This window comes from Lepisosteus platostomus, chromosome 13, assembly GCF_059453375.1.
Source record: "Lepisosteus platostomus isolate fLepPlt1 chromosome 13, fLepPlt1.hap1, whole genome shotgun sequence".
Lineage (NCBI taxonomy): Eukaryota > Metazoa > Chordata > Actinopteri > Semionotiformes > Lepisosteidae > Lepisosteus > Lepisosteus platostomus.
In genome coordinates, this window is record NC_142623.1 from 14342118 (window position 1) to 14368078 (window position 25961).

General features: G+C 48.6%; 1 protein-coding gene across 1 annotated transcript; it reads left to right on the forward strand.

Moving 5' to 3' along the window:
• The first annotated feature begins 255 nt into the window (after window positions 1–255).
• stxbp2 (syntaxin binding protein 2) lies at window positions 256–23579 on the forward strand. The gene is made up of 19 exons (XM_088603379.1): window positions 256–379; window positions 7688–7737; window positions 7856–7937; window positions 8266–8342; window positions 8874–8949; window positions 9336–9439; window positions 10250–10398; window positions 11738–11822; window positions 13633–13763; window positions 14890–14997; window positions 15669–15726; window positions 15866–15931; window positions 17487–17567; window positions 18323–18464; window positions 18907–19013; window positions 19125–19223; window positions 19406–19491; window positions 19772–19932; window positions 20103–23579. Exons 1-19 carry the CDS (start codon window positions 343–345, stop codon window positions 20177–20179), a joined length of 1776 nt encoding a protein of 591 aa, XP_088459505.1. The 5' UTR covers window positions 256–342; the 3' UTR covers window positions 20180–23579.
• The last annotated feature ends 2382 nt before the right edge of the window (window positions 23580–25961 follow it).

The window sequence follows — 25961 nt, forward strand, 5'->3', positions numbered from 1 at the left end:
TGCCTCTTTTTTTAGCCAGCGCCTGGGGGTCGATGCGGTTCTCGTCGCTGGCGGCTCGTCGTGTCGGGCGCGGTGTGAGCCGTCTGTGTGTGTGTGTGGGCAGTGACCCGGGCATCTGATTTACGCTTAGAGAAGAGCGGGCAGAATTAAAGAAGCAATATGAGTGTTTTTGGGGGGGTCTTTATATTCAAGAATCACGTTTGCATGTGTATCCAGGCCAACACCGTCTTAATTCCATCAACGAAATGGCACCGGTGACGTCACGCCCGCCGCCGGAAGTACCGTCAGAGGGTTTGCTTTTCACTTTCTCCAGCTGTGAGCCCGAAACCCGGAAGTGTCAAGATGGCTCCCAGTGGGCTGAAGGCAGTGGTCGGGGAAAGTAAGTAAAAAAAAACAAGTTTACAAACCATGGAGGAGAAAGTTGTCTGTCGTTTCTGTTGCACTGGTTAAAGAGTGGCGTTTGTTAGTGGTCGATACATCACTTTATACAGCAGCGAAGTGAGGAAAGACTTGCGTCACTTGTAAACATTCGTATCTCGACAATCCTCTGAATTTGTGGATTTTTTACTTTTTTAAAAAAATGCCAGATTTAAAGGCACGTATTCTATAGCCGTTGCTTTTCAGTTCACTCAAAAGGGATCACTTGCCGGCGTCTGCGGCAGTGACTGTTATTTCAAACCTAGTTTCCTCGTCTTCTGAATTAGACTCGGGTCCGGTGAAACTCGCTGTCTGTAAGGAGATGCATGGCGCTGCTCGGATTTACATACCGGCTAACTGATGGGGAAAAAAAGTAATTTAATGATGTGAATTGGTAGATCTTCGTTAGATCTTCATCTCACTCTGGTATCTCCCCCAGCTAAGGTGATCCCAGAGTAAGACTGTCTGAAACTGGCGAATGGCAATGCGGAGAATCGGTGATTTCTGTTTAAGTGTTTGGTTCATTTACAGTATATCCAGTATTTACAGTGGTCGCGTACGTCAACGCCCGAGTAAATCTTCTGCACGTCAGAGCCCCGAAGAGTCAGGAAGTGTGCCGCCGCGGTGATGGCCCCCAAATCGGGAATTTTAAGTGTCCAGCCCCTCGGGCGTGAGCGCAGGGAACAGTGGGGTTCAGTGGGGTCGCCGCGGAGGAGCGTGTGATTAAAACCCGCTACGCGACTTGTCCGCCCGTGGCGGGGGGTGTAATTTACCGAGGACGGACTGGGTTCGAGACGGTTCGCCGTGGTCACTCCGCGTCGTGTGTGGCTGTCATTTTTGATATTGTGTGTGTGTGTGACCGTCCGCGGAACTGCTCCGCCTGCCTGACCCGTCATGTGACACGGACGGAGGTGTTCGGTGTTGTGCTTATGGACCTTTATGTCATACACGGTATTCGGACGATTTCACCCGAGTGACAGTGACATGAACAACTTTCCCCTGTCTTGGTGGTGGAAAGGAAACCTGAACACCTGTCTTGGCGGTGGCTAGCGTGCTGGTGCAGGGGGAGACCCGCAGACTGCGGGGTGGTGTCTGGAAGAGAAGGAAGTGGTCCGGACTCTGCTGCAATACCGTTATTGCGAGCGGCGTTATTTCCCTCTGCTGTCGACTAATCGCACCTCCTCCCACCCTCTTACTCCCTTCTGTACTTAGATATCTGATTCCTGGTTTTTTGTAAATACTCTAACAAGTTTAATTTTCAGTTAGTGCCTCACCACATCCTTAACAAAAAATCAGTTCCTGTGCGATCCCAGTTCGGTATGCCGGCTTTGGAGAACAGGAAGTTGGGATTTCGAACAGAAGATTCATAGATACGGAAATGTTTATTGCCACACCACAGCATTTGGCGGTGTCTGCTTTCGGTACAGCAGAATAACACTGATGGAGCACATAAGCAACACGTTCTTCTTCTTCTTTGCCTTCTTCACCTTCTTCTTCTTCACCTTCTTCTTCTTCTTCTTCACAGTCTTAGTCCCAGACTGTCCTGGGGTCAGCTGCTTTGGTTGCTCTTCTCCACTTGTCTCTGTCGAGCACATCTTCCTCACTCACGTCACACACCTCCATATCTGTTCTCACACAATCTATCCATCTCTTTCTAGGCCTGCCTCTTCCCCTGTTACTGTCCACCTCAAATTCCATTACCCTCTTTGTTACTTCCTCAGCGTCCCTCCTCATGATATGTCCATACCACCGTAACCTCGCCTCTCGCATCTTCTCAACCACATCCACCACCCTACATCGTCTACGGATTTCTTCATTTCTGATCTTATCCTTCATTGAAATCTGCAGAATCCATCTCAACATCCTCATTTCAGTTCTTCTCATCAAGTTCTCTTCCCTCTTTCCAACTGCCAAGCATTCAGCTCCATATAGTAGTACAGGTCTTATCACAGTCTTGTACATTTTGCATTTTAACTTTCTAGGAATTTTCCTGTCACAGATTATTCCAGTTATTTCTCTCCACTTGTTCCATCCAGCTTCCACTCTTTGTTTTACTGCCTCCAGTGTTTCTCCTCCCTTTACCAGTTTTGATCCAAGGTATTTAAAGCCATCAACCTGTTTCAGTTTTCCTCCATTTGTCTCCTCAACATTGGTCATTGTATCTCCACTTTTCTCCATTACCATTATTTCAGATTTTTCTGCATTCATTTTCAGTCCACCCTTTTCCAGACTCCTCTGCCATTTGAACACTTTCTCCTGTAGTTCTACTTCTGAATCTGCCATCAGTGCCACAGCATCAGCAAAGATGAGTTCCCAAGGCACTTCTGTTCTTACCTCCTCTGTCAGTGTGTCAATAATGTTTATGAAAAGGAAAGGACTTAGTGCTGACCCTTGGTGTACTCCAACTGTGATTTCAAACTCTTTTCTCTCCCCGTTGTGTTACCATCTTTGTAGTTGCATCTCTATAGGTTGCTTGAATTTAATTCACCATGCTTTCTGGTACTCCTTTCTTCCTCAAGCACCAATACACCACCTCTCTGGGCACACGGTCATATGCCTTCTCCAAGTCCAGAAAGGCCACATACAGCTTTTTTCCTTTCTCTAGTGTCTTCTCCTGTAACTGTCTCATCACAAAAATGGCATCTGTTGTGCTTTTCCCCACTGAGAATCCACATTGTGAGTTGTGGATCCTGACTATCTTCCTGAGTCTCTTGTCCAGAATTTTTTCCATGATTTTCAATCCATGTTCCAGAAGTTTTATTCCTCTATAGTTTTTACACTCCGTTGGGTCTCCTTTCTCCTTGTAGATGGTAACCATACTGCTTTTTGTCCATTCTTCTGGAATTCTCTCTTCCTTTGCAATATTGTTTAGCAATCTGGTCAGCCACTGAATCCCCTCTTCATCTAGGTTCTTAAAGTGTTCTGCTGCTATTCCTGATGGTCCAGTTGCTTTGCCCACTTTCATCTCTTTTTATAGCTTCTGTCACTTCCTTTACTGAAATTTCTTGGATTGGTCCACACACTACGTCTGCCTCCACTAGGTTCTCCCTCTCATTTTCTACATTTAACAGATTTTCGAAGTACTCCAGCCATCTTTGCTTGATCTGTTCTTCTTTAATCAAGACTCTGCCTTCTCCATCCTTGAGTACTGCCACCCGGATAATATCTTTTTTCTGTCTCGCTCTATGTTTAGCAATCTTGTAGATTTGGTCCTCTCCTTCCTTTGTTTCAAGTTTCTCATACCATTCTTTCCAGGCTCTTTCCTTTGCTCTTGCTACACTTCTTTTTGCTACCTTCTTTAGTCTCTTATATTCTTGTAATTCTCCAGTGCCATCTTTCAGTGCCTTGTATGCTTTTTCCTTTTCCTTCAGTGTTTCCTGAACTTCCATATCCCACCACTACTCTTCATTTTCCCTCGGTCTGCCTCCTCTTGTCTTTCCACACACCCTGGTAGCAGCCTCTTCTAGGATGTGGCTCATCTCAGTCCACTCTTCTTCAACTGAAGGCTCCTCTGTTTCCTCTGTGTTGTTTTTCATTTCTTTCACCAGCCTGTTGAAATCTACTTTGTTTTTTCTATGTTTCCACACTTTTGTTCCTGCTGGGTGTTTTCTCTGCTTTATTCTTCGCTCCTTCAATAAGCAACACGTACAATATACCAAAATAATACGCACTGAAATGAAAACACAAGCACAGCACAATGCCAATCACATGCATAGGTAAACATTAACCGTGCAGCCGGCAACAGAATTATAAAGGAGGTTCTCACGGGAGGCTAGATGGCTGAAGGCGGAGAGTTCACAGCTGAGGGTGAAACGTTTTCCCAAAGAGGGGAGCTGAGAAAGATTACGAGCTGGGTGAGAGGGGTCTGAAATAATCTCGTAAGCAGGACTGGAGGTGCGGCTTGTGCAAAGGCATGAAAAGGAAGGGAGTTCACAGCCTGTTATATCTGAGGCCCTGGGTACAATTCTTTCCATTTTTCCTTTTGTAGAGCAGTCTAAATTCCCAAACCGAACAGTCATGGAAGCTGTCGATATACTTTGAATAATGGCCGTGTGAAACTGGCCAAGATCTTGCTGGTTCACTCCGTGTTTCCTAAGTTCCTGAGAAGGTACATCCTCTGTTGCACCTTATATGATCCGTGTTGATCGTAACTTATCGTAAGATTGTAACTTGTGTTTATTCCCAAGAACGTGAAGAAATTTGTGGACACTATAGGATGGTCATTAATGATGATGGGGACATGTCAGAAATCTACAATGATTTCTCTAATTGGGAGATGAGCTCCAGACAGAGGTTGGGTGGAAAAGCAGGAAATGTATGTGTTCGGGGAGGTAGATCAGATTCCCAGTACACAACAGCAACATGCAGCAACAGCACTGTAATACTTCATTGTGGCAACACTCTGCAGCTGGTAAAACCTGAAATGGATCGCATTCGTGGAGTGGGAGTTTTTCTCAAGTGTTACTGGAATGTGTTTCGCTGCTGGTTGGGACTAATACGTATGTGTCCCTTAACTGCTGTGGAATGTGACATCAGGTCTGGAATGGCAGGTGTGTGCGGAGAGTCTGGGCAGGTGGGACAGGCTGCAGTGACAGAGGGACCCAGTGAAGGGTACTCCAGAATTACAGGTGTTGCGTAATGGTTCTGCCAGAACTCCCTGTCAGGCACGTAGAGAGCTCTCTGCCACTGAGAAGGGGGTTTGTTGCCTGTTGTCGTTATTGAGAGTAGCAGTACTTGTTGTGATATGAGAACCCTGTAGCTATAGTGGTAGCTTTTACACATCTGTTATAAAGGAACAGTCCAGTACTATCTCTATTGTAACAGGACCGTTCTACTGCACTGGGACTGTAGATCCTATTGTAATGGGACTGTTATACTGCACTGGGACTGTAGCCCCTAATATAACAGGATTACTGTACTTGGATGGTAGCTCCTATTATAACAGGACTACTGTACTGGGACTGGAGATCCTATTGTATTAGGGTTCTACACCACTGGGATTGCAGCCCCTATTGTTATACTGTTGTTCTACTGTACTCTGTTAAGCTGGACGTGATCCATTCTCTTGCCTGCACTTTCTCTCATTGGCTGACCCAAATCAGAGAGGCCTGTCACCAAGTGGGCCCCTGTTTTAGATTAACCTTCTTTCCTCTGGCCTTGATTTTTAAATCTACTAATCCTGTGATGAGAGTTGGGACAGCTTTTCTGGATGGAGAGTGAATCAGAGTCTATCATTCCTTGAGATTTGGGCTCTAGCAAATTGAGTTAATCTCAATCTGTTTGGGGTTGTTCCAGGAGGTTGAGTGTGGAGAAGGAGACCTGGTCTCAGTAGATCTGATAGATCTCATTGCTGAGAAATCGAGCAGACCAAATCTGACCGCCCCAGTGCTATTCTTGCTGTCCTAAAACAGGTGCTTTAAAAAAAAAATTCAAATCTAGTAATAAAAAAAACGAATTTTGTTTTGCTGCTTCTCCTGTTGCTCCGAAACTCTCCTCCCTGTTTCCCCGACGGGATGGAAATTAAAGGCGAACCATAACAAGTAGTTGTTTTCCAGTATGGCCGATCTAGTGGGTGAGGCAGAAATCCTACCATGATTTGACCTCATTAAGAGGTACATCAGAGAGAAACAATACAAACGGGCATCAGGAGGGACCCCTGTTGGACTCTGGTGACCCCAGAGCCGCTCTGCAGCTGGGCGACTATTGTCAGAGAGAATCTTTATCCCCGAGGGGCAATTTGTTTGGCAGCAGCACACGATATAAAAAACACACAAATAAACCATACACACATATACACACATATTTATATATTCGCACAACAGGATCATCTGTTGAGCAGGGTTATATAAATGAGAATTTAAGCCTGTTTGTGTTTAGGTTGGGAAATCTGTATCTGCCTTCTGAGGGGAGTAATTGAAATTCATTGAACAGAATGGAGAGGGCAGGGGGTGCTCTCTGTTAAAATCCACGCAGCGGGAATCGAATTTGCGGAGCGGGCTGGGAAAAAACACGGCAGGCTTGCCAACATAAAAAGCTGTCAAGCACCGAGTCGGGAGAGTGTCACGGAGAGCGCGTAGCACTGCTGGATTTAAATAGCAGGCCTGCTGCCCCTCGCTGGCTGAGGTTAATTAAGTTATTTGACCTCACCGCATTGCAGTCTGATAATAACACAACCAGGTAAAGCAGGTGTGCTGATAACATGCTGTAATCAGAATCATTTCTGTGTCTGTGTTCTTAAGCAAATGAAAGTGGGGATTGAAACATTCATATAGTCTCATATAGCCTTTATAGTCTAGACTCTTCTAGTCCCTGTGGAGTCCAGGACACTGACACAGCCCAGTCACAGGGCTCTAGACTCTTCTAGTCCCTGTGGAGTCCAGTACACTGACACAGCCCAGTCACAGGGCTCTGGACTCTTCTAGTCCCTGTGGAGTCCAGGACACTGACTCAGCCCAGTCACAGGGCTCTAGACTCTTCTAGTCCCTCTGGAGTCCAGTACACTGACACAGCCCAGTCACAGGCTCTAGACTCTTCTAGTCCCTGTGGAGTCCAGGACACTGACACAGCCCAGTCACAGGGCTCTAGACTCTTCTAGTCCCTGTGGAGTCCAGTACACTGACACAGCCCAGTCACAGGGGTCTAGATTCTTATATGCCAAGAAGTTAATCTGCTTCTACAGTATATCAGATGTTAACTTGCATTCATTTTTTCTGCTGAGGTGTTTCTTGAGATCCAACACATATGAGCTATCTTGCAGTGTGTTAGGGCTGTCTGTTCACAGGAGATGCACCAGGTTCTCACCCCCTGCTCTACAGTCTCTGCAGAACAGTGTCCTGTGAAACCGTATTTAACACTGCAGATAAAAACAGCACTGAGACTGTCAGATTGTCTAATTCCAAGAATACTCACTTCTTTGAAAGTTTCGAAAAGTCCCAGAACTGTTCCGGCACTGTGCCAGTGTTCAAGAAATGACGGCGCCACTGTTCCAGAACTCTTCCTGGACTGCGCCGTTGTTCCAGAAGTCTTCCGGGACAGAGCCAGTGTTCCAGAACTGTTCCGGGATGGCGCCATTTCTCCGGAACTGTCCTGGGATGGCACCAGTGTTCTAGAATGGCTTCCCTTGGGTTTTGTGCTGTTTTCACCAGCTCTTTCTCTTTCCCTCTCTCAGGAAGAGCCTTGTCAGAAATGATTTTTCCGGCTTTAAGGGTGCAGCCCATTGGGTGAAACAAAACCCAGGTAACGTTTGTTTTTCTCTGCTCTTGTCCATCAGAAATCCTGAGCGGCGTGATTAGGAGTGTGAAGAAGGAGGGAGAATGGAAGGTAAGGGTTTTCTGACGGGGGCTGTTCGTTGAGTACTGCTTCGCGGACAGAAGGACGAGCCCTCCGCCTGCTGCTCGGTCTCGTTAGCCCCTCTCTCTCCTTCCTGCTCCCTCTGTAGGTCCTGATCGTCGACCACCCCAGTATGAGGATCCTCTCGTCCTGCTGCAAGATGTCTGATATCATGGCGGAAGGAATCACTAGTAAGAGGCGGAGTATCCCCCTATAGCAGTGAAGTGTAGCTGCAGTACCCCAAAAGAAATGTCCCAAAGAATCCTGTACAGAACGCTTTTCTCACGTGAGGTCGCTGTCCCGTTCTAGTTAGTACGCATGAAAGAACACTAACACGCAGGGGCATCCTGTGTCCGGTCCCTGCAAGCCCACATGTGAGAAACACGCCCTTAGTGACTCCAGCTCCGGCAGGTATCACTGCAAACACCAGTGGGGTTATGGGTAAGAAGTTCTTTGGGTTGATGTGGGACCTGCCAGGGTCTCGGAGAGGAGTCATGTGTCTTTTCTCTGGCTCTGCAGTTGTGGAGGACATCAATAAGCGCCGGGAGCCCATTTCCAGCCTGGAGGCCATTTATCTCATCTCCCCTGTTGAGAAGGTAGGGGGCGCTGTCTTTCCCAGGGGACCTGGAGGGAGGCAGACAAGGCCTTCATGCATATAGAGTGGGAGTGGAAGTGAGAGTGGTATATTACAAATCTTAAATGTTATTACCTATTAATACAGTCAGTCAGTGTGTCTGTATGAACCCCTCTCTCTCAGTGCAGTGTTAATGTACTGTAGTGTCCAGTCAGTCAGTGTGTCTGTATGAACCCCTCTCTCTCAGTGCAGTGTTAATGTACTGTAGTGTCCAGTCAGTCAGTGTGTCTGTATGAACCCCTCTCTCTCAGCGCAGTGTTAATGTACTGTAGTGTCCAGTTAGTGTGTCTGTATTAACCCCTCTCTCTCAGTGCAGTGTTAATGTACTGTAGTGTCCAGTCAGTCAATGTGTCTGTATGAACCCCTCTCTCTCAGTGCAGTGTTAATGTACTGTGGTGTCCAGTCAGTGTGTCTGTATGAACCCCTCTCTCTCAGTGCAGTGTTAATGTGCTATATTTTCCAGTCTGTATTGACTCCTCTCTCTGTGTCCCAGTCTGTCATGGCGATGATTAATGATTTCCGAGATACGGCCTTCACTTACAAAGCGGCTCACGTCTTCTTCACTGATGGTAAGATTCCGTTCTCTAGCAGCGCCCTGATCTCTGACACTGGTGCTCTGCTGAAACTCGGCTGTGTCTGATTGATGTACAGAACCAACAAAGAAAGAGGGAATTAGCCTTTAAACAAATTAGGAACTGTGATTCTGGAACTAATGTTATTAAAGGGATTCTGAAAAGATCCTTAATATGAATCAGAAATTGACCTTGGGAATTAATTGCAAAAAGAAATTGTTAATGGGGATTTGGATTTAATGCAAAAAAAGAATAAGGAACTTGATTTGGAAATTGATTTGAAGCCAGCTGACACTAGAATTGGGGGTGGATTGGGGTTTTCAGAAAAGGAATTGGGAGCTGAATCCACTGCCTGGTGCCAACGTGTTCCTGTCGCTCCACAGTCTGTCCGGATAACCTCTTCACTGAGATCGGCAAGTCGCGGGTGTCCAAAGTCATCAAGACCCTGAAGGAGATCAATGTGGCCTTCCTGCCCAAGGAGTCCCAGGTGCGAGTGGTGAAACTATAGGCCGTGTGTCCCTCTCTGTGCACTGCACCGATTCCAGCCTCTCTCCCTCCAAGCTGTCTTGCCTTCACTCCGGACTCTTCTCTCCCTTGGTCCTAACATGAGCAGAAACAGCCGTCTCACATTGGGGTATTTGCTTTTTGTAATTCGTGGTCTTGGAGAATTTTTTTCAGCTTCCCCTTAAAAGACATTCAGGAGTCCGTCCCAGAAGTTAAAATAAGTTTTTTTTTCATGCACATGGGAGTGAAACGCACAGAGATGCTTGGTGGATTTTTCTGGTCTTCTCTCTAGACAGCCTGAGCTCTGATCCATCCCTCTGTCCTCCCTGGTCTTCTCCCTGGACAGCCCTGGCATCTCACCTGTCCTTCTGTCCTCCCAGGTCTTCGTCTTGTCCCCAGACATCCTGAGCTTTGACCTGTCCCTCTGTCCTCCCAGGTCTTCTCCTTGGTCAGCCGTGACCTCTGACCTGTCCCTCTGTCCTCCCAGGTCTTCTCCCTGGACAGCCCTGAGCTCTGACCTGTCCCTCTGTCCTCCCAGCTCTTCTCCCTGGACAGCCCTGAGCTCTGACCTGTCCCTCTGTCCTCCCAGCTCTTCTTCCTGGACAGCCCTGACCTCTGACCTGTCCCTCTGTCCTCCCAGCTCTTCTCCCTGGGCAGCCCTGACCTCTGACCTGTCCCTCTGTCCTCCCAGCTCTTCTTCCTGGACAGCCCTGACCTCTGACCTGTCCCTCTGTCCTCCCAGGTCTTCTCCCTGGACAGCCCTGACCTCTGACCTGTCCCTCTGTCCTCCCAGGTCTTCTCCCTGGACAGCCCGGGCTCCTTCCACACCTTCTTCAGCCCCCATTCCTCAGCCAACAAGACCAAGCTGATGGAGACCCTGGCCGAGCAGATCGCCACACTCTGCGCCACGCTGAAGGAGTACCCCGCCGTGCGCTACCGCAAGTAGGACAGGCCGAGGCTGACTCTCCTTCTTCAACTCTGACCTCCTCGTTTCAGTCCCCAAGACTGACGGCCTGTTCTGCTCCATGTTTACACTGTTACTCTTCTGACCCCTTGCAGTCTCTTTCATGCCAGCTCTTACACTGACGTCGATCAGGCTCCCAGTGCACAGCAGCCTGTTTGTTCGTCTCCATGTTTAACACTGCTGTCAGCCAGGCTCCCGTTGCACAGCAGTGTCATCAGCTCCAGGTTTTATCAGCTACAAGATTCTTGTGTGGGTCTCGGCCAGATGATTGATAAATTGTGCCTCCGGTCAACTTGCAAGTGTTTTCTTTCCTAGTGCCATGCTCTCTTCCCTCCAGTATTGCACCTTTGTGGTTTTCTTAGGAGTTATTTTAGGACATGAGGCTTTGGAGAATGACAGAGTGACTTGGCAGCTGGCAGAGGCAGGGCAGAAATGAGTGTGAGCTTCTGGGGCCCCTGGGGGGGGGCTGGGATGCAGTGAGGCTCACCAGCCTGTCTGAGTGGCCCCCTGGATGTGTGTCTCATTGGTGTGCCTCCTGGGAATGTAATTCCGCACAGTCAGAGAGACTCTGGTCTGAAAGATTAGGGGGAGTTGGGGGCTTTCACTGAGCTCTCCATTTCCAACTTGGGGGGGTGCTGCTCACCAGTCACAGGTCAGCCATATCCAGTCACTGGGCTTAGCTAGCTTTAGAGGGATCCTGGCTTCTTGGGCTTCTTGCTCTCTGGGTCCCGGCAGTCTGATCCACTCCAGGGTTTACCAGCTCCTGGTGTGCTTGTGTTCCGGTTTCCTCCCACAGTCCACAGACATGCTGGTGGGTTCGTTGGCTTCTAGGAAAACTGGCCCTGGTGTGTGCGTGTGCGTGTCTGAACCCGGCCGTGTGCCTGTTGCTTGCTGAGGTAGGCTCCAGCTCCATCCGTGACCCTGAATTGGATACCGAGGTTAGAAAATGGGTGGATGGTGTGCTGGCCAGAGACGGACGTCGGAAATTGTAGGGGGCTTTGATGGAGCCCCTAATAACAGGGACAAACCTCCCCCCTGAACACGGCAGTGGGATCCTGGGTAAAATATCGAAGGCCAGCTCTGTCCCCGTTCTGCCAGCAGGATGGCGCTCTGTTGAGCCGGCGTGAGGGTGTGGGTTATGTGGGACTGAAGTCCAGGAAGTCTTGTCTCAGCGGACAGTCTGTTTGTTTGACCTGGGAGAGGGGGTGGCCACAGTGTTTGGCCAGTAAGCCAGAGCCTGCTCTGCCCTGTGTGATCTGTGCACTGGCATTGGAGCCGTGACGCCCGGGTCACGTTTCTCTGTGCGTCTTCCCCCAGGGGCCCGGAGGACAACGCGGCCTTCGCCGAGATGGTGCTGGACCGGCTGAAAGCCCACAAGGCGGACAACCCCAGCATGGGAGAGGTGAGGCGACCACGCGCCGGAGTGTCCTGGCCTTCCTTTTCCCCCCTGGCTTCGCTGTCAAGAGACTCCGGGGGAAAATAAAGGAAACAAGCTGGATTGCCGGGCTTGGAGAAGCCATGGAAAACGTAGGAAGGAGAAGCCCATCCTGTGGGATCAAGAAGACTCACAGTCTCATGTGTCAGCGTGGTTTTAATCACCTTGCCTGCTGGCGAGACGGTGTTTCTCCTTCGGGTGGGCTTGGGCTTTTATATCCTTTTTGGAAACAGACGGGCAGGGAAATGGATATTTTATCTGCTGAAATAAAGCTGAGTTATTACGATCTTGAAGGGTAATTGCCGCCATTTACCAGCTGTGGTAATGCAAGGAAAACAATTGTTCATTTTTAGGTTTTTGTCACTTGTGTTATGGCTCCGGTGGGCTGTCGGCCAATCCCTGGGCCAGCCGAAGGCCAGCAGAGCCTCTCTCTGCCCGCCCTCTTTGACCTTTGACCTTGCCTGACCTTTGCTCTTCTTGCATGCTGTGGGTTTTGTTTCTCTGTGCTTCTTCCTTCTTTCGCTTTCATCTTTGTTTTTTTCTTTTCCAGTCTGCTCCTCTCTTGCTGTTAAGCGGTGCTCACGCTCTCTCCTGGTGGCGGATGTCCCAAGGCACGTACTGTACCTGGTTTCCCTTCCTCTGTCTGCTTCCTCCGTCTTGGGAACTTCCACAAGCCCCAGACCCTTTCAGAACAAGCTGCCTCAACGGGCAGATTGTCCGTAGTCACAGTATAATTAGTATTCAGTGTCAGTGTGCTGATGAAGGCTCCTTTGTCCGATGCTTTTATCTAAAGCAAATGACATTTTTGCCTGTTTTTACAGCTGGGTATTGTACTGGTTCAGTCTGGGTAAAGGACGTTGTTCAAAAGGACTGCAGCAGTAATTTGGAAGTTGTGGGATTTGGACCCACAGCCTCCCAATTAAGTCCATAACCCCGGCCTTAACTGTGCTGACCCGTCTGTGTGAAGGTCCCTGGCCGGGAGTCCCTTCCTTGCTGGTCCAGTACTGCGACAGCAATGTTTTTAGAAATCTATCCAGTTTTTCCGGTTTCCACATTCTTAAGATGGCAGAAGCGAGTGTGGCAGCAGGTTACAGTGTGTGAGGCCCAGTTTCAGCAATGGAAATGCAAATCACTGCCACTTTCCGAGCGTCTCTCTGTGCTTCACTGAAGTACAAAGGAACACACGGTGATCCGGACCCTGCTGGGAAGCAGAGACCGTGAAATATACGAAGTCTCGGCTGTGGTAACCTCTACTGGTTCTTTTGCAATTTGCATGCTGATGCAGCTGCCTGCTCTAACAACTTCACTGATGTACAACACACTGACAGTGCCCAGCTGTACACTGCACTCTGCAGTAGTCAGGAAGCCAAATCAAAGCTTCTATTGCACAGCAGTCTGATCCACTCCAGGTTTTACGGTGTTTTCAGTCAAACCATTAATGAACAACAATCTGATCCACTAAGGTTTATATAGGGTTATGAATCCCAACTCCTTCTGCACAGCAGTGTGACCCACTATAGGTTATATAGGGTTAGCAGTCTTGATTCCCTGTGCACAGCAGTCTGATCCACTTCAGGTTTTAACAGCTGCACAAGGCTCTTGTTTGGAAGCCAGCACCAGGTGCTGGAGATTTCAAGCTGATGATTTCAAAATTTCCTGGGTTTTCTGCCTCTTCTCTGTGATCTGCGCAGGGCTGTGCAGCGGTTCGAGCCTGCAGGGCCTCGGAGTGCCGTGTGCCTGAATCCCTGCCTCGTATGCCTCTCTCTCTCTCTGTCAGGGTGCTGACAAGGCCCGATCCCAGCTTCTGATCGTGGACCGCGGCTACGACCCCATCTCCCCCATCCTGCACGAGCTGACCTTCCAGGCCATGGTGTACGACCTGCTGGACATTGAGCACGACATCTACAAGTGAGTCCGGTCAGGGCGAGTGCGTCTGAGCGGCCGGCTCTCCCGCAGGGTGCCTTGTCAGCATAACAAGACTAACAAAAACTAAGCAACATAAAAACAACACAAATACATAGAAACACCAAAAAACAAAAACACATGGTCAGCCACAGAACAAAACAGCTCAGGCTTGCTTAGGTCTTCTTGCCGTTTTCTTGTTGAAATAAGAAAAGAGAAGAAATCTATGATGAAAGTAAAAACAGACCATTTGGATGTGTGAAATAATCAGAGATCTGTACAGAAAGGGACCCCAGGTCCTATAGAACCCCTTTCCTACAGAAAACGAATTCTCTTCTTTGTAACTGGGCTCATCTCATCAGGCCAGCTCTCGAAACAGAGCACAATGGCAGATGTCCACACTTTGAGAATAATTTGTTCCCCACAACCATTGCGAACGTCAGTGCTGATTGTTCTTCCTGTGTTAATCTGGGAGTTGCCTGTGAGCAGCCAGAGGGCTAGTTCAGGACCTGGGGTATATTCTTCCCAAACACTTTGGAGCACCACTGAAATATTTCTGTCCAAAATGGATACAATGTGGGGTTTGTGAAGACTGCAGACCTGCAATCGAGGCCTTTATTAAGCTAAATTAATTTGTAGGACAGTGTCTTTGTTTCCAGCTTTTTCCAAAGTGTTAAAAAGCAGATAATTGGCTGGCTGAGTGTTTCTCGTTAAGGGGGTGTTAAGATTGGGAGCAGATCGTTTAATTATGTACTGGTAGGTAAGTACTTCAGTGAAGGCTCAGAAAGAATGAACACTGGAAGAGATGGGACTCGTCTTAGGGGCAGGAGGAGTAGATCCTTGTCTGTAACAACAGAACAAAAGACATCTGGTGGCTGTGGGAATAGTGAAATGGCGCTATATAAATTGAAGGTTGATGGTTAGGTTGGTTGATGTGTTAATTGATTTTCATGTTTAATGGATAAGCTGACTGGCTCATGGATTATAAGTGATTTTGTCAGTTGACTGATGGTTTCGATTGAGTTTTGGATTATTAGACTGTTTTTGATTGGCCAGGGGGTTATGTGGTTGACTGTTGAATTGGCTCATCAGCTGATTGGCTGCCTGGTTCGGGGGGGTGTCTGATTGACAGGTACGAGACGACGGGGATCGGGGAGTCCCGAGAGAAGGAGGTCCTGCTGGAAGAGGACGACGAGCTGTGGGTCCAGCTCAGACACATGCACATCGCCGACGTCACCAAGTACGTTAGCAAGTCCTTTCCCAATCTTCCTCCTCCTCCTTGCCCCTTCCTGCTCTCCATTACCCCTTCCTCCTCTTCCTCGCCCTTTTCTCCTCCTCCTGCATTTCCTGCACTTCCACTCTCTTCCTCCCATTTCTGCCCTTCCTCCTCCTCACCTTTGTCCTCCGACTGCACCTCTTCTTCGCCCCTTCTTTCTTCTCCCAACCTTTTGTCCTTCAGGAAGCCCTGGAGAGAAGGACAGGGGACTCACCTCACGATGTGCCTCCTGTACAAAACTAACACGCGCTTGCCTGTACGTGCATGGAGGAACAAAGCCACTTTCTCCAGCTTCCTTACTTACCTGCTGTGCTGAGTAACAACAAATAGAAAGAGAACGGTGGTGATTTGCGGTTGACCCAGATTCAATTAGGAGTGCCTCGATAAGGTCACAGGTGGCACGGTGGGACAGTGTTCAGGATTGCTGTTAGCACTGCTGCCTCCCAGCGTGGGGGCACTGGACTGAATTTGTGTCCTGCCTTGCGCCCGTTGCTAGCCGGGGTCAGCTCCAGCTTCCCCGCGACCCTGAATTGGATGAAGCAGATAGAACATGGAAGGATAGGGGATGTTTAAGCAGCAGTGCAGGTGTTTGCAGGAATGTTGGCATCTCTGAGACATCTTTTGTTCTGTCGCAGGAAAGTTACGGAGCTGTTGAAGAATTTCTGTGAGGGCAAAAGGATGAACACCGACAAGGTGAGCTGCCCAGACCGCGACGTTGCTTGCTGACTTCACTGAGGGCTCGGGGGCTCTGAAACCCAGGGAATGCTGTTGCTGTGTTTGGGGTCAGAGGTCGTCTGGCAGGCTGACTTCACGGTGCTGTTTCCTGTCCTAGGCCAACATCAAAGACCTGTCTCAGATGCTGAAGAAGATGCCGCAGTACCAGAAGGAGCTGAGCACGGTAGGTCGTTGCTGTAGTGAAATCCGCAAAGAGCCGTGGGGTGGAAAACTGGGGGGCATTGGAGTTACCTTTACAGACGGAGTCAGCGGTCCTCCCCATCGCACTGGAAACAACTAACAGAGGGTCCCTGTTACCAGTTCAGGGACTCCGCTACAAGGCTCTGTTTGGGCATACAGCAGCTTACAGTGAAATGACTTATAAAAGGTAATTAATATCCATAAGCAATAATGCAATGAGCATGAGACACATTCCCGAAACATACAGTTCAGTCACATGTATGTACCTGTAGCTCATAAACAACAACAAGCAGAAAAGACAAGTGCGCTGCGATTCTTACACTGTAGATGTCTGCAGCCTGTCCGCTGGTTCTGCTGCATTTATCACCTCCCAGCAGGCTCTGCACTCATACTCACACCCACACCCACACTCGCACGTTGCCTCTTGTGAGCAGCGCTTCGCTGTGCACCAGCACTGGGCTCCCCGGTTGTGGTGATAGGACCGCGCAGACACGCTGAGATGAAGACGGGGCTCTCGCAGCACAGAGGCCTCGAGAGGTGCACACAGCAGGGGGGGCCAAGCTGAGGCCCGCGGGGTGACGGTTCAATACACGGGAGTGCCTGTCGTCTGGGCACCACAAAGCTCGCCGTACGTGCAGATCTGTGTGACGTAGAGTGAATTTAGTTTCCATAATGAATCGATGAGGTACATTGGGAATGACAAATATTGGGGTGACTTTAACAGACCTCCCCCCCCAGGCCTTGCTGGAGGTCGGGGTGAGCTGTGCTGTGAGATGCTCTGACTTTTCGCTGGTACTGGGTTTAGCCGTGACTGACACAGAACCAGGAGTCTTCAGGAGAGGAGACGCCCAGCCCTGTGTTTCCAGGGTGCCACGCTGCACTTTGTTACGGCTTGTGTGCCAGCAAAGGGCTGCTGACAGGATGCCCACCCACCTCCGCAATATCACCCCACCCACCCACCCTCGTGTCCTCTGAGCAGACAGCTTTAGTCGCGGTAATGACAGCTTCTCAGAGTGAGCTGTTCTTCCCAGGACAGATATTTAAGATTCAGCTCTTTTTACCTTTTCTTTCTGTCTGAATTCTTTGATTGTGCAGGATATTATTAATAGATATTATTATATTGCTTACATGATATGCATGACATTATATGTATCATGTACATTATATACTATACCTATACATTGTATATGTACTGTGTATGTGCATCATAAAGGGTTGGTATCGCAGCACCATCTAGTGGCCTGGCCAGGAGGGGAGAGCAGAGGCCAAATCTTTTCAAGCTTTCTGAGATCATTCTGTACGTTTGTATGTGACTTCGTCTCATAAAGTGATCGTGTTAGGAGCTGAGGTTGGGTGGGGTTTGTGTAATTGTTGGAGTATTTTTCAGTACTTCATTAAGATTTCACAGAAACCCAGTTTGCACTTAATTGATTGCCAATAGAATACATATAACCCCGATTTGTAGCCCCGAGTCGGAAGGGGGGGGGTGTGCAGGCGGTATGCTGTGTGTGTCTGACGCTGGCCTTGCTGTGTTCCAGTACTCCACTCACCTGCACCTGGCCGAGGCCTGCATGAAGAAATTCAGGAGCAACGTGGACAAGCTGTGCGAAGTGGAGCAGGTCAGTGGCAGCCCGCTACCCCAGACTGGCCCAGACTGGGGGAGTGGGGGGGTCGGGCAGTGTCCCCGGGTTTGGAATATTTTTGGAATTGATACCATGGTGTTGGAGAAAACCTGCCGGGCACCCCCTTCTCCCAAGTTACTGTGTGAGCCGCAAGAATTAGCTTCAACAGGGCTTCACACACTGTACCCCTAAATTCATCGTCCACTAAATGGGGAGGGGAGGCGGTGTGTGTCTCAAGAGCAAGTGCCTCAGCAGCACAAGATAGTCACCCTCCAGAAATTACTTTCTGTTTTGTGTTTGTTCTCCCAGCGTTAAAGTTTCTTGGTGCTGCCTTTAAGTTGTTTGCCACAGGCTTTTTTGTGCAGTAGGGGATTTGAAAGAGCTCCTAGATTTCAGTCTAAAATCCTTTTTTTTTTAATTTACAACGTGTGGCATAATGTTTTTTAGCCAGCTGCTGTCATTTCTCCTCCCAGTAGAGCTCGGCTTCTGCAGCGCGGCGCAGTTATGTCACTGAGATTAGTCAGTGTGTGCCTGATGTTCCAGCGCATCAAGGATTACTGCACATCCTTTACCTCCCCTGCCTACCCTTCACAGGCAGCTGGAGCTGGGAACCACTGAGACAACGACAGAATCCTCTTGATCTCTGAGTCTATTAATAGTCCACTTCTGTACAACCATTCCGACTCCAGCTGGTTTGTGATCTTGTGGTTCTTATTTGTTTCGTGTCACACCCCGTGTTCGTGGTTTCCCAGGATCTGGCAATGGGAAAAGATGCAGAGGGGGAGCCCATCAAGGATCCCATGAAGACCATCGTCCCCGTGCTCCTCAATGCGGAGATCAAACCCTACGACAAGATCCGCATCATCTTGCTCTACATCTTCCTGAAGAAAAAAGGTTCGTCAGTCCCTGCTTGCTGTCAAGGCCAGACTGTATTGGATCACCTTCTCCTAAACTTCACACCCTACTTCCTGTCCAGCCCAGACAGGCCTGTATCACCTTTCCCTAAACTTTACACCCTGCTTCCTGTCCAGCACAGACAGGGCTGGATCACCTTTCTCTAAACTTTACACCCTGCTTGCTTCCTGTCGAGCCCAGACAGGACTGGATCACCCTCCTTGCTGCTGAGCACAGACAGTATCAGGTCACTCACCCCCGACCTTCTGTCCCTGCTCCCTGTTCTGTTGGTGACTAGAGATCACCCTTGTCTTAGTTTTGAGGAGCTGTGTAATACTGGCGTGTGAGTGTAATGTAGAATAGCAAGGCTGCTAGCAGCGAGAGGAGATGTTCTGGTGTGGTTTTCGTGTCATTCGGGCACTAATGCTGTCTGTATCGATAGGGATCGCTGAGGAGAACCTCACCAAGCTCATCCAGCATGCCAACATCCAACAGGACAGCAACATCATCACCAACCTGCAGAAACTGGGCTGCCCCATCATAGCTGGGGTAAGTGCCCTGAGGTGCCGCTCCCTGGGTTTACGCTCCCTGTGTTGAGTAGATTGGTGTGGACAGATGTTCAGATGTACCTGCTGAGAGAAAGCGGTGTGTGTGTTTCAGGGGGCGAACGCCGGGAACACCTTACCAGACAGGAAGGAGCGCAGGGAGAGCACCTACCAGCTCTCCCGCTGGACGCCCATCATCAAGGACGTGATGGAGGTGAGCACAGAGGGGTCAGGAGCAGGCTGGCCAGGATCTACTCACTTCCTGTGTTTATTCTATTTGCAAGTCAAGTCTTGTTCTCCTTGTTCTCTTTTCATCAACCAATGACTGATGCGTACACAGAGAAGTGTCGAAATGCTGTAAACACGCTGAACTGAAAAAAACGATTCTGTCTACAGAACGCCATAGAGGACAAACTGGACAGGAAGGCCTGGCCGTTTATCTCTGACCCCATCCCTACGGCCACCACGCAGGCTGCCGTGAGGTAAGAGCCTGGGACTTCGGCCTCTCTCCTGATCCCTGAACCCGGGCCCACACCCGGACACACGGCAGTGTGTCTATTCAAGAGCCCCTCGTGAAATCTTGTGAATCATGCTGATAACTTGGGAATCCGTGGTGCTTTCATGAACAGGAGAAAGGAAAATTCATATTGTGTCATCTCTCCGAATCCCATGTTTTGAGCACTCATCAGTCTCAGTTAGGCTGCATTGTGACGGGCCGGTACTTTATTGATTGACTTGGATCTCTGTCTCTCCCGGCAACAGCAGTGCCCGGTTCGGACACTGGCACAAGAACAAGACGGCAACAGAGTATCGCTCTGGGCCGCGGCTGATCGTCTTCACCATTGGCGGTATGGCACACTCCGAGCTGCGTGCGGCTTATGAGGTGACCCGCGCCACCGACAACAAGTGGGAAGTGCTCATGGGTGAGTCCTGAATGGCTGAATGAATTCCTTTACAGTATGGTACTCCGTGTCTGGCTGCTCACTGGTTCATTGATCCCAGGATCTCAAATGTGTCCCTAACCTACATCATTCCTGCTCTTCGTCTTCTGGAGGAGATAAGCTGGTCTGATGCTGTTCCTCCCTTCCCACAGGGTCCACCCACATCCTGACACCCACCCACTTCCTGGATGACCTGAAAAAGCTGGATCAGCCTCAGCAGATGGATTGAGGCTCCCGCCAAATCCTGCAGCTAGGATTTCACACCCGCGGTCCAGATCTCCTCTCCAAAATTCTCTGCCCCCCCTCCACCCAGACCTGAATAAACCTGTCTCTGTCTCTGTACCTCTGTATTAATTTCTGTCTGTATCTCCAACCCCAACCCTAACCCTCTCCTGGACCTGCAGAAACCTGTCTCTACACCTGTCTGCTCATGTCTGTCTGTAACTCAAACCCTAACCTTTCCCCCAGACCTGAATAAATCTGTCTCTGTCTCTGTCTCTGTCTCTGTCTCTGTCTCTGTCTCTGTCTCTGTCTCTGTCTCTGTCTCTGACTCTGTCTCTGTCTCTGTCTCTGTGCCTCTCTGTTCATTGATTGATGGAGAGGAGATACAGTCTGTCCGTATCTCAAACCCTAACCCTACTGCGATCCCTAACCCTCTACCACACCTCTCTGTCTCTGCCCCTCTCGGCTCATGTCTGTCCGTACTGAAAAGGAATGTCTTCACCGCTATCGGGCCGTGACACCACGAGCAAACGTGAATGCGTCTCTGTGCCTTAGAAACACCGCAAGTCTTTTTGTCTGCCGCAGATCGAGCCTGAAGGCACCACTTGAGCTTCTTGTTCAAACCGTTCTCTTCAAGGGGAAAAGAGGGCTGAGCCCACACTTGCTTCCCTAGTTTCCGTGCCTGTCGGTCAGCGCGTCGTGAGATCGAGACAGTCGAGGGCTGAGCGTGTTCCTGCTCCGGCCTGGCGCGCCCAGAAAGAGACATCAAGTCATCTGATTCCCTCGACCTCGCATGCGATGGACCGATTTCTTTCCTGTTCTCTTTCAATACAATATTAATAGATTCAATACGAGTTTTTAGGAAGAATCTTTGAGAAGAGACCTTTGATCTAAGAGCTGGAAAGCCTTGAAAAATAACAACGGTCCATGAGCGGATCTCTCGAAGTGCGTTGCTTTACAGAGCTCCTTCTGGCCCCGGTTTTTGACTCGGCATGTGTTTTGTCTCTGCTTTTCAAAATTGTGACCCGACTTTCTTCTGTAATTGTCAGGGTTTTTTTAACACTGTGCTGGCATCCCCGGTGTTGTAGAAACACCCTATTTCCTCATCTCAAATCTTGATCCGGGAAGAGCTTCAGGGCAGAGCCATCAGATTTCCATCCTGCCCAGCTCCCAATGGCTTAGCTGATCAAATAATAGTCTTAATAAACTCAGATCACAGTGACCTTGAACCCTTGACTGAAGGTGTATGAGAATGCCTGGGATTCTGTTCAGACCAGATCTGGGGTCTCGGACTCTGTTCTTCCTGCTTCTTGTGTCAACCCGAGTTGTCTGTTAAACACTTAACCTTGTTACCGTCTTATGCATTGTATAGGATGTTCCTTAACGTCTTTTACAGTTCATAACTCAGAATATTCAATTCATTAAAACGACAGTTCCCTATATAAAATATTTTGAAGCCACGTGTGAAATACCACAGTTGAGCTGCCCAATTGACATAATTAGATGCTCCATAATAACCTGAGAGCTCAATGGAACAATACCCAGAGGACACTGGGCCCTCCAGGACTCTTGACACCCTGGGTCTAGATTAACAGTGACCTTTAACCCCTGGCTGAGGACTGGGTATGTGCAGGACACCAGAATGATGACAAAAAGGTCCCGCAGCTGCCAGTGATCAGGAAAGAAAAAGAATAGCTCAATAATGAAGGAAGCAGTTTAGCCACCTGTTTAGATTTAGAGTCTTTTTATCATTGTTCACCTGTTGTCACGCTTTAATCAAATCTGTGGTGTACATATTTATTATTTGAAATTGAAAAATAAAATTCTAAATATATATGCTTATACTGAAATATATCTAAATCTCTGTGTGTCTCGTGATCTGTGCAGAATGCAGTAGACTGAGTAACTGCTTCCCTCTGTCCTATAACCTTCCTGTCCAATGATCTGTGACCCTGTGACCAAGTGCCTGGGTCTGTCCTCTTTCTGTTCAGGGTATGCAGGACTGTCACAAGAGATGGCCTGGCCGGAAAAAGGCTCTTCTGTTCCATAGCACTCCGTTCCATACTACTGTTTTCTGAGTCTGTGCCCTAGCTAATTCCAGACCAAAACTAACTCAGGGATCATGCCTGCTGGGATGGCCAGTCTGAATCCCGGAGACCACCACCTTCCTCTGAATTCAGAGACAGGGGCCCGAGACTGGGACAGGATTAATTAGAATTTAGTGTAAGACCTCGGAATCACCCAAAGACTGGAGTCAGAGACAAGAGTCTTGTTTTTGCCTTGTTACCGGAATATAAAAGAGCAAACAAGCTATTGGAGAACTCCTGGGTCAGGACAGATGAAAATAGCTTATTTGTCCTGATTGATTTAGCTGAGATTGGAACCATCATGGCTGTATGCCCCCATGCTGAATCGTACAGTTCTTAACCTTCCCCAGCTGAGCAATGCTACGCGGTTATGTCCTGCTAATGAAACCATGCACCAGAGCTTTTATAGTAATGATTTTGAAACAGTAGAAGAGAGAGTACTATCTGGATAGCTTTGTGTGACGATTGTCTTTTTTAGCTTTTTGGTATTTGCAACAAGTACAGATTAACTCCCAATGCCCCCTCCTGATCTGATCTGATCACTTCTAAGGGAATTGGCAACTCCTGGGTTTGCGGTTTCCACTGGGAAGTTAGATTTACAGAGCCCTGCGGTACCAAAACGAGCAGCAAAAACAACTGGAACACAACACGGGCCACAAAAGGCAGGTGGCACTAACACACACCTGGCAATGCCTGTGGATCTTGCTCAGGGGATTGACCTAGACAGTCTTGTCAATGGCAGATTCCTATAACTGCAGCAGGGGATTTGTGACGCGTTGCAAAGGAATTGTATGGAGCAAACAGAATCAGCTGTTCTAAAAGTGCAGTGAAAAGGCTTTGGTGCTCATACTCAGACCTGTATCTGGGACACATTCTGTATGGGGGGGGTGGGGGGGGTGCTCATTCTAATGAGGCCAGGCTCTGTAAATCTAGCATACACCTCCGGCTATTGTCCTGCACATTCCAGTGGTACATGCCAACTCCAGATCAATGGTAGTTATTAACAAACTGAATCCTTGTGACTTATTCAGAGGATGTTTGAGTAACGGTGAATCAAGACAATAAGTAAGTGTGAGATATGGATGTTTTTTTATCTAACTTTTAACAGTTCAAAATAAAAAAAGGATTTAGGGTGGTTTAGTATTTATTGAAGAAATAAGAATACAAGCTCCCTGTGAGTGGGGCTGTGATGAAACAGTTTTGTGTATTGCTTCTTGAATGCCAGTGAAATTGTCTGAATTCACTCACCAGAGAGTCTGTCTCCAATCTGTGTTTATTTTGTTATTGCAAAGAATTGATTAAATAAATCTGTGTTCTGAATTTGGAGGGGGTTCTCCTTTTTGGATCTCCTGTCTTGTTAATCTGTGAGCATCGTTACCAATCTGTACGCTTTTGCTCTTTAAAAACAGTGAACAATAAACGAAGGCAAGAAGATCTCGGAGAAGACGCCTGGCTCTCTTCTACTGTAAATAACAGGGCTCAAGATGTGGGAAAGTCATGCAGTGAATTAAGAGCACTGTTGCAGTTGTCTGTTCAAAGCAGGTCTCTCAAACCCAGTGCCTTCAGGGTCTGGTGTCTTCTCCAGCCTCAGAAGTCAATTAAACAATTAACCTAATTACTTTATGATTTAGACAAGTATAGTTTTTTTTCTTCATGTCTTTTAGAATTGATTACGCAAGACATTCACCTCATGAAAGGAAAATACCAATAGATCTCCTCAAAGCCTGGTTAGAGGTGTTAGAGTTATGCTGTGTGACTGAACATGCTGAGCAGAACCAGAAGACCGGCCATGTGTACCATCAGAGCCGGCTGGTTCCACGGGCCCTGCAGCAGAACCTCTGATTGTGATTGGAGAGAAGTCATGAAAAGCAAAGTAATGCTGTTTGGGGCAGTTCTCTTTCACACTACTGCATTTCATAAGAAACTTAAAAAAAAACTTCTTCCACTCAAGAGTCTGATGAAGCATCTAAGGGGTTTGGGGTCCATGGTGTAGGGACCTCGGCTACAAATAAACAGGCCGAGAGACTTGTTTTTTCAGTGAAATTCTTGAATATGTTACACAAGCAGTTATTTAAAGGGCTCAATTAGCCAGATCTGTTAAGAAATCAGTGGAAATGGAGTCCCAGGAGATGAGACGTTCCAGGGATACTCTGCAAACGGTAGAGCCCAGACCGGAGCCAGCTACGCTCCTAACCAGCATCTTTTCCACTTGTTTCTTCAAGTTTGCTGTGTTTTCATGTGGTCACAGCACCACATCTCCCCTGTTTGTTCTTCCTATAACACATAGCTTAAGAACAGAAAAACCCTGCAAGAGGAGTACCGCAGGTGACCCAAGACTAAATCCCACTTCATCCTCATCCTAACTTCAAAGAATTCAGTGTGTAATCCCGATTTAACTGTATAAACTGTATGTATGAGTCTTTATCCCCTATTTCCTCATATTAGTGCAATACTTACTCAGCAAGTCTGAAAATGCTTGGCAGGCTCTTTAGGGAAGAGATTAGTCTTATAAAACCATTTTAAATCCTTGATGTCTCTTTTTCTTCCTTCTAAATGTCTGTATGCTGGCAATGTTATAGCACCAAAGCCATACAGTGGCTGGATTAATCCTGAAACCTTGTCCATTTACTGTCTGGCCTGGTGTTTGCCTCCCAGACATGAATCAAATTCCTTTTTTGTCACTTGTATCAGCAGCAAGGGGACACAGTCGTGCACGTGTCCTGTCCAGTGTCTCAGCTGCAAGTGGACACACTTGTGTGTGTGTGTACTGTCCAGTGTGTCAGCAGCAAGGGGACACACTCATGGAGGTGTCCTGTCCAGTGTCTCAGCAGCAAGGGGACACACTCATGCAGGTGTCCTGTCCAGTGTCTCAGCAGAAAGGGGACACACTTGTGCAGGTGTCCTGTCCAGTGTGTCAGCAGCAAGGGGACACACTCGTGTGTGTGTCCTGTCCAGTGTGTCAGCAGCAAGGGGACACACTCGTGTCTGTGTCCTGTCCAGTGTCTCAGCAGAAAGGGGACACACTTGTGCAGGTGTCCTGTCCAGTGTGTCAGCAGCAAGGGGACACACTCGTGTGTGTGTCCTGTCCAGTGTCTCAGCAGAAAGGGGACACACTTCTGCAGGTGTCCTGTCCAGTGTATCAGCAGCAAGGGGAAACACTCGTGTCTGTGTCCTGTCCAGTGTGTCAGCAGCAAGGGGACACACTCGTGTCTGTGTCCTGTCCAGTGTGTCAGCAGCAAGGGGACACACTCGTGTCTGTGTCCTGTCCAGTGTGTCAGCAGCAAGTAGATGCATGTGTGTGGTCTGTCACATGTATCAGCAGCAAGGGGGCACTGTAGTGAATTTTTATTTTATATCACAACCCCCAGCTGTACCCTATTTGGAGTCACCGGCTGTGCCTGTCTGCTCCCAGCTGGGATCCCTGTACCAGCTCCTGCGGACAGGCCAGCTGTGGGTCAGCACGGGCAGTTTCTCCCAGCTGTGATCCCTGTACCAGTTCCTGCGGACAGGCCAGCTGTGGGTCAGCACGGCCAGTTTCTCCCAGCTGGGATCCCTGTACCAGCTGCTGCGGACAGGCCAGCTGTGGGTCAGCACGGGCAGTTTCTCCCAGCTGTGATCCCTGTACCAGCTCCTGCGGACAGGCCAGCTGTGGGTCAGCACGGCCAGTTTCTCCCAGCCGACTGCAGTGCTCTTTGACCAGTC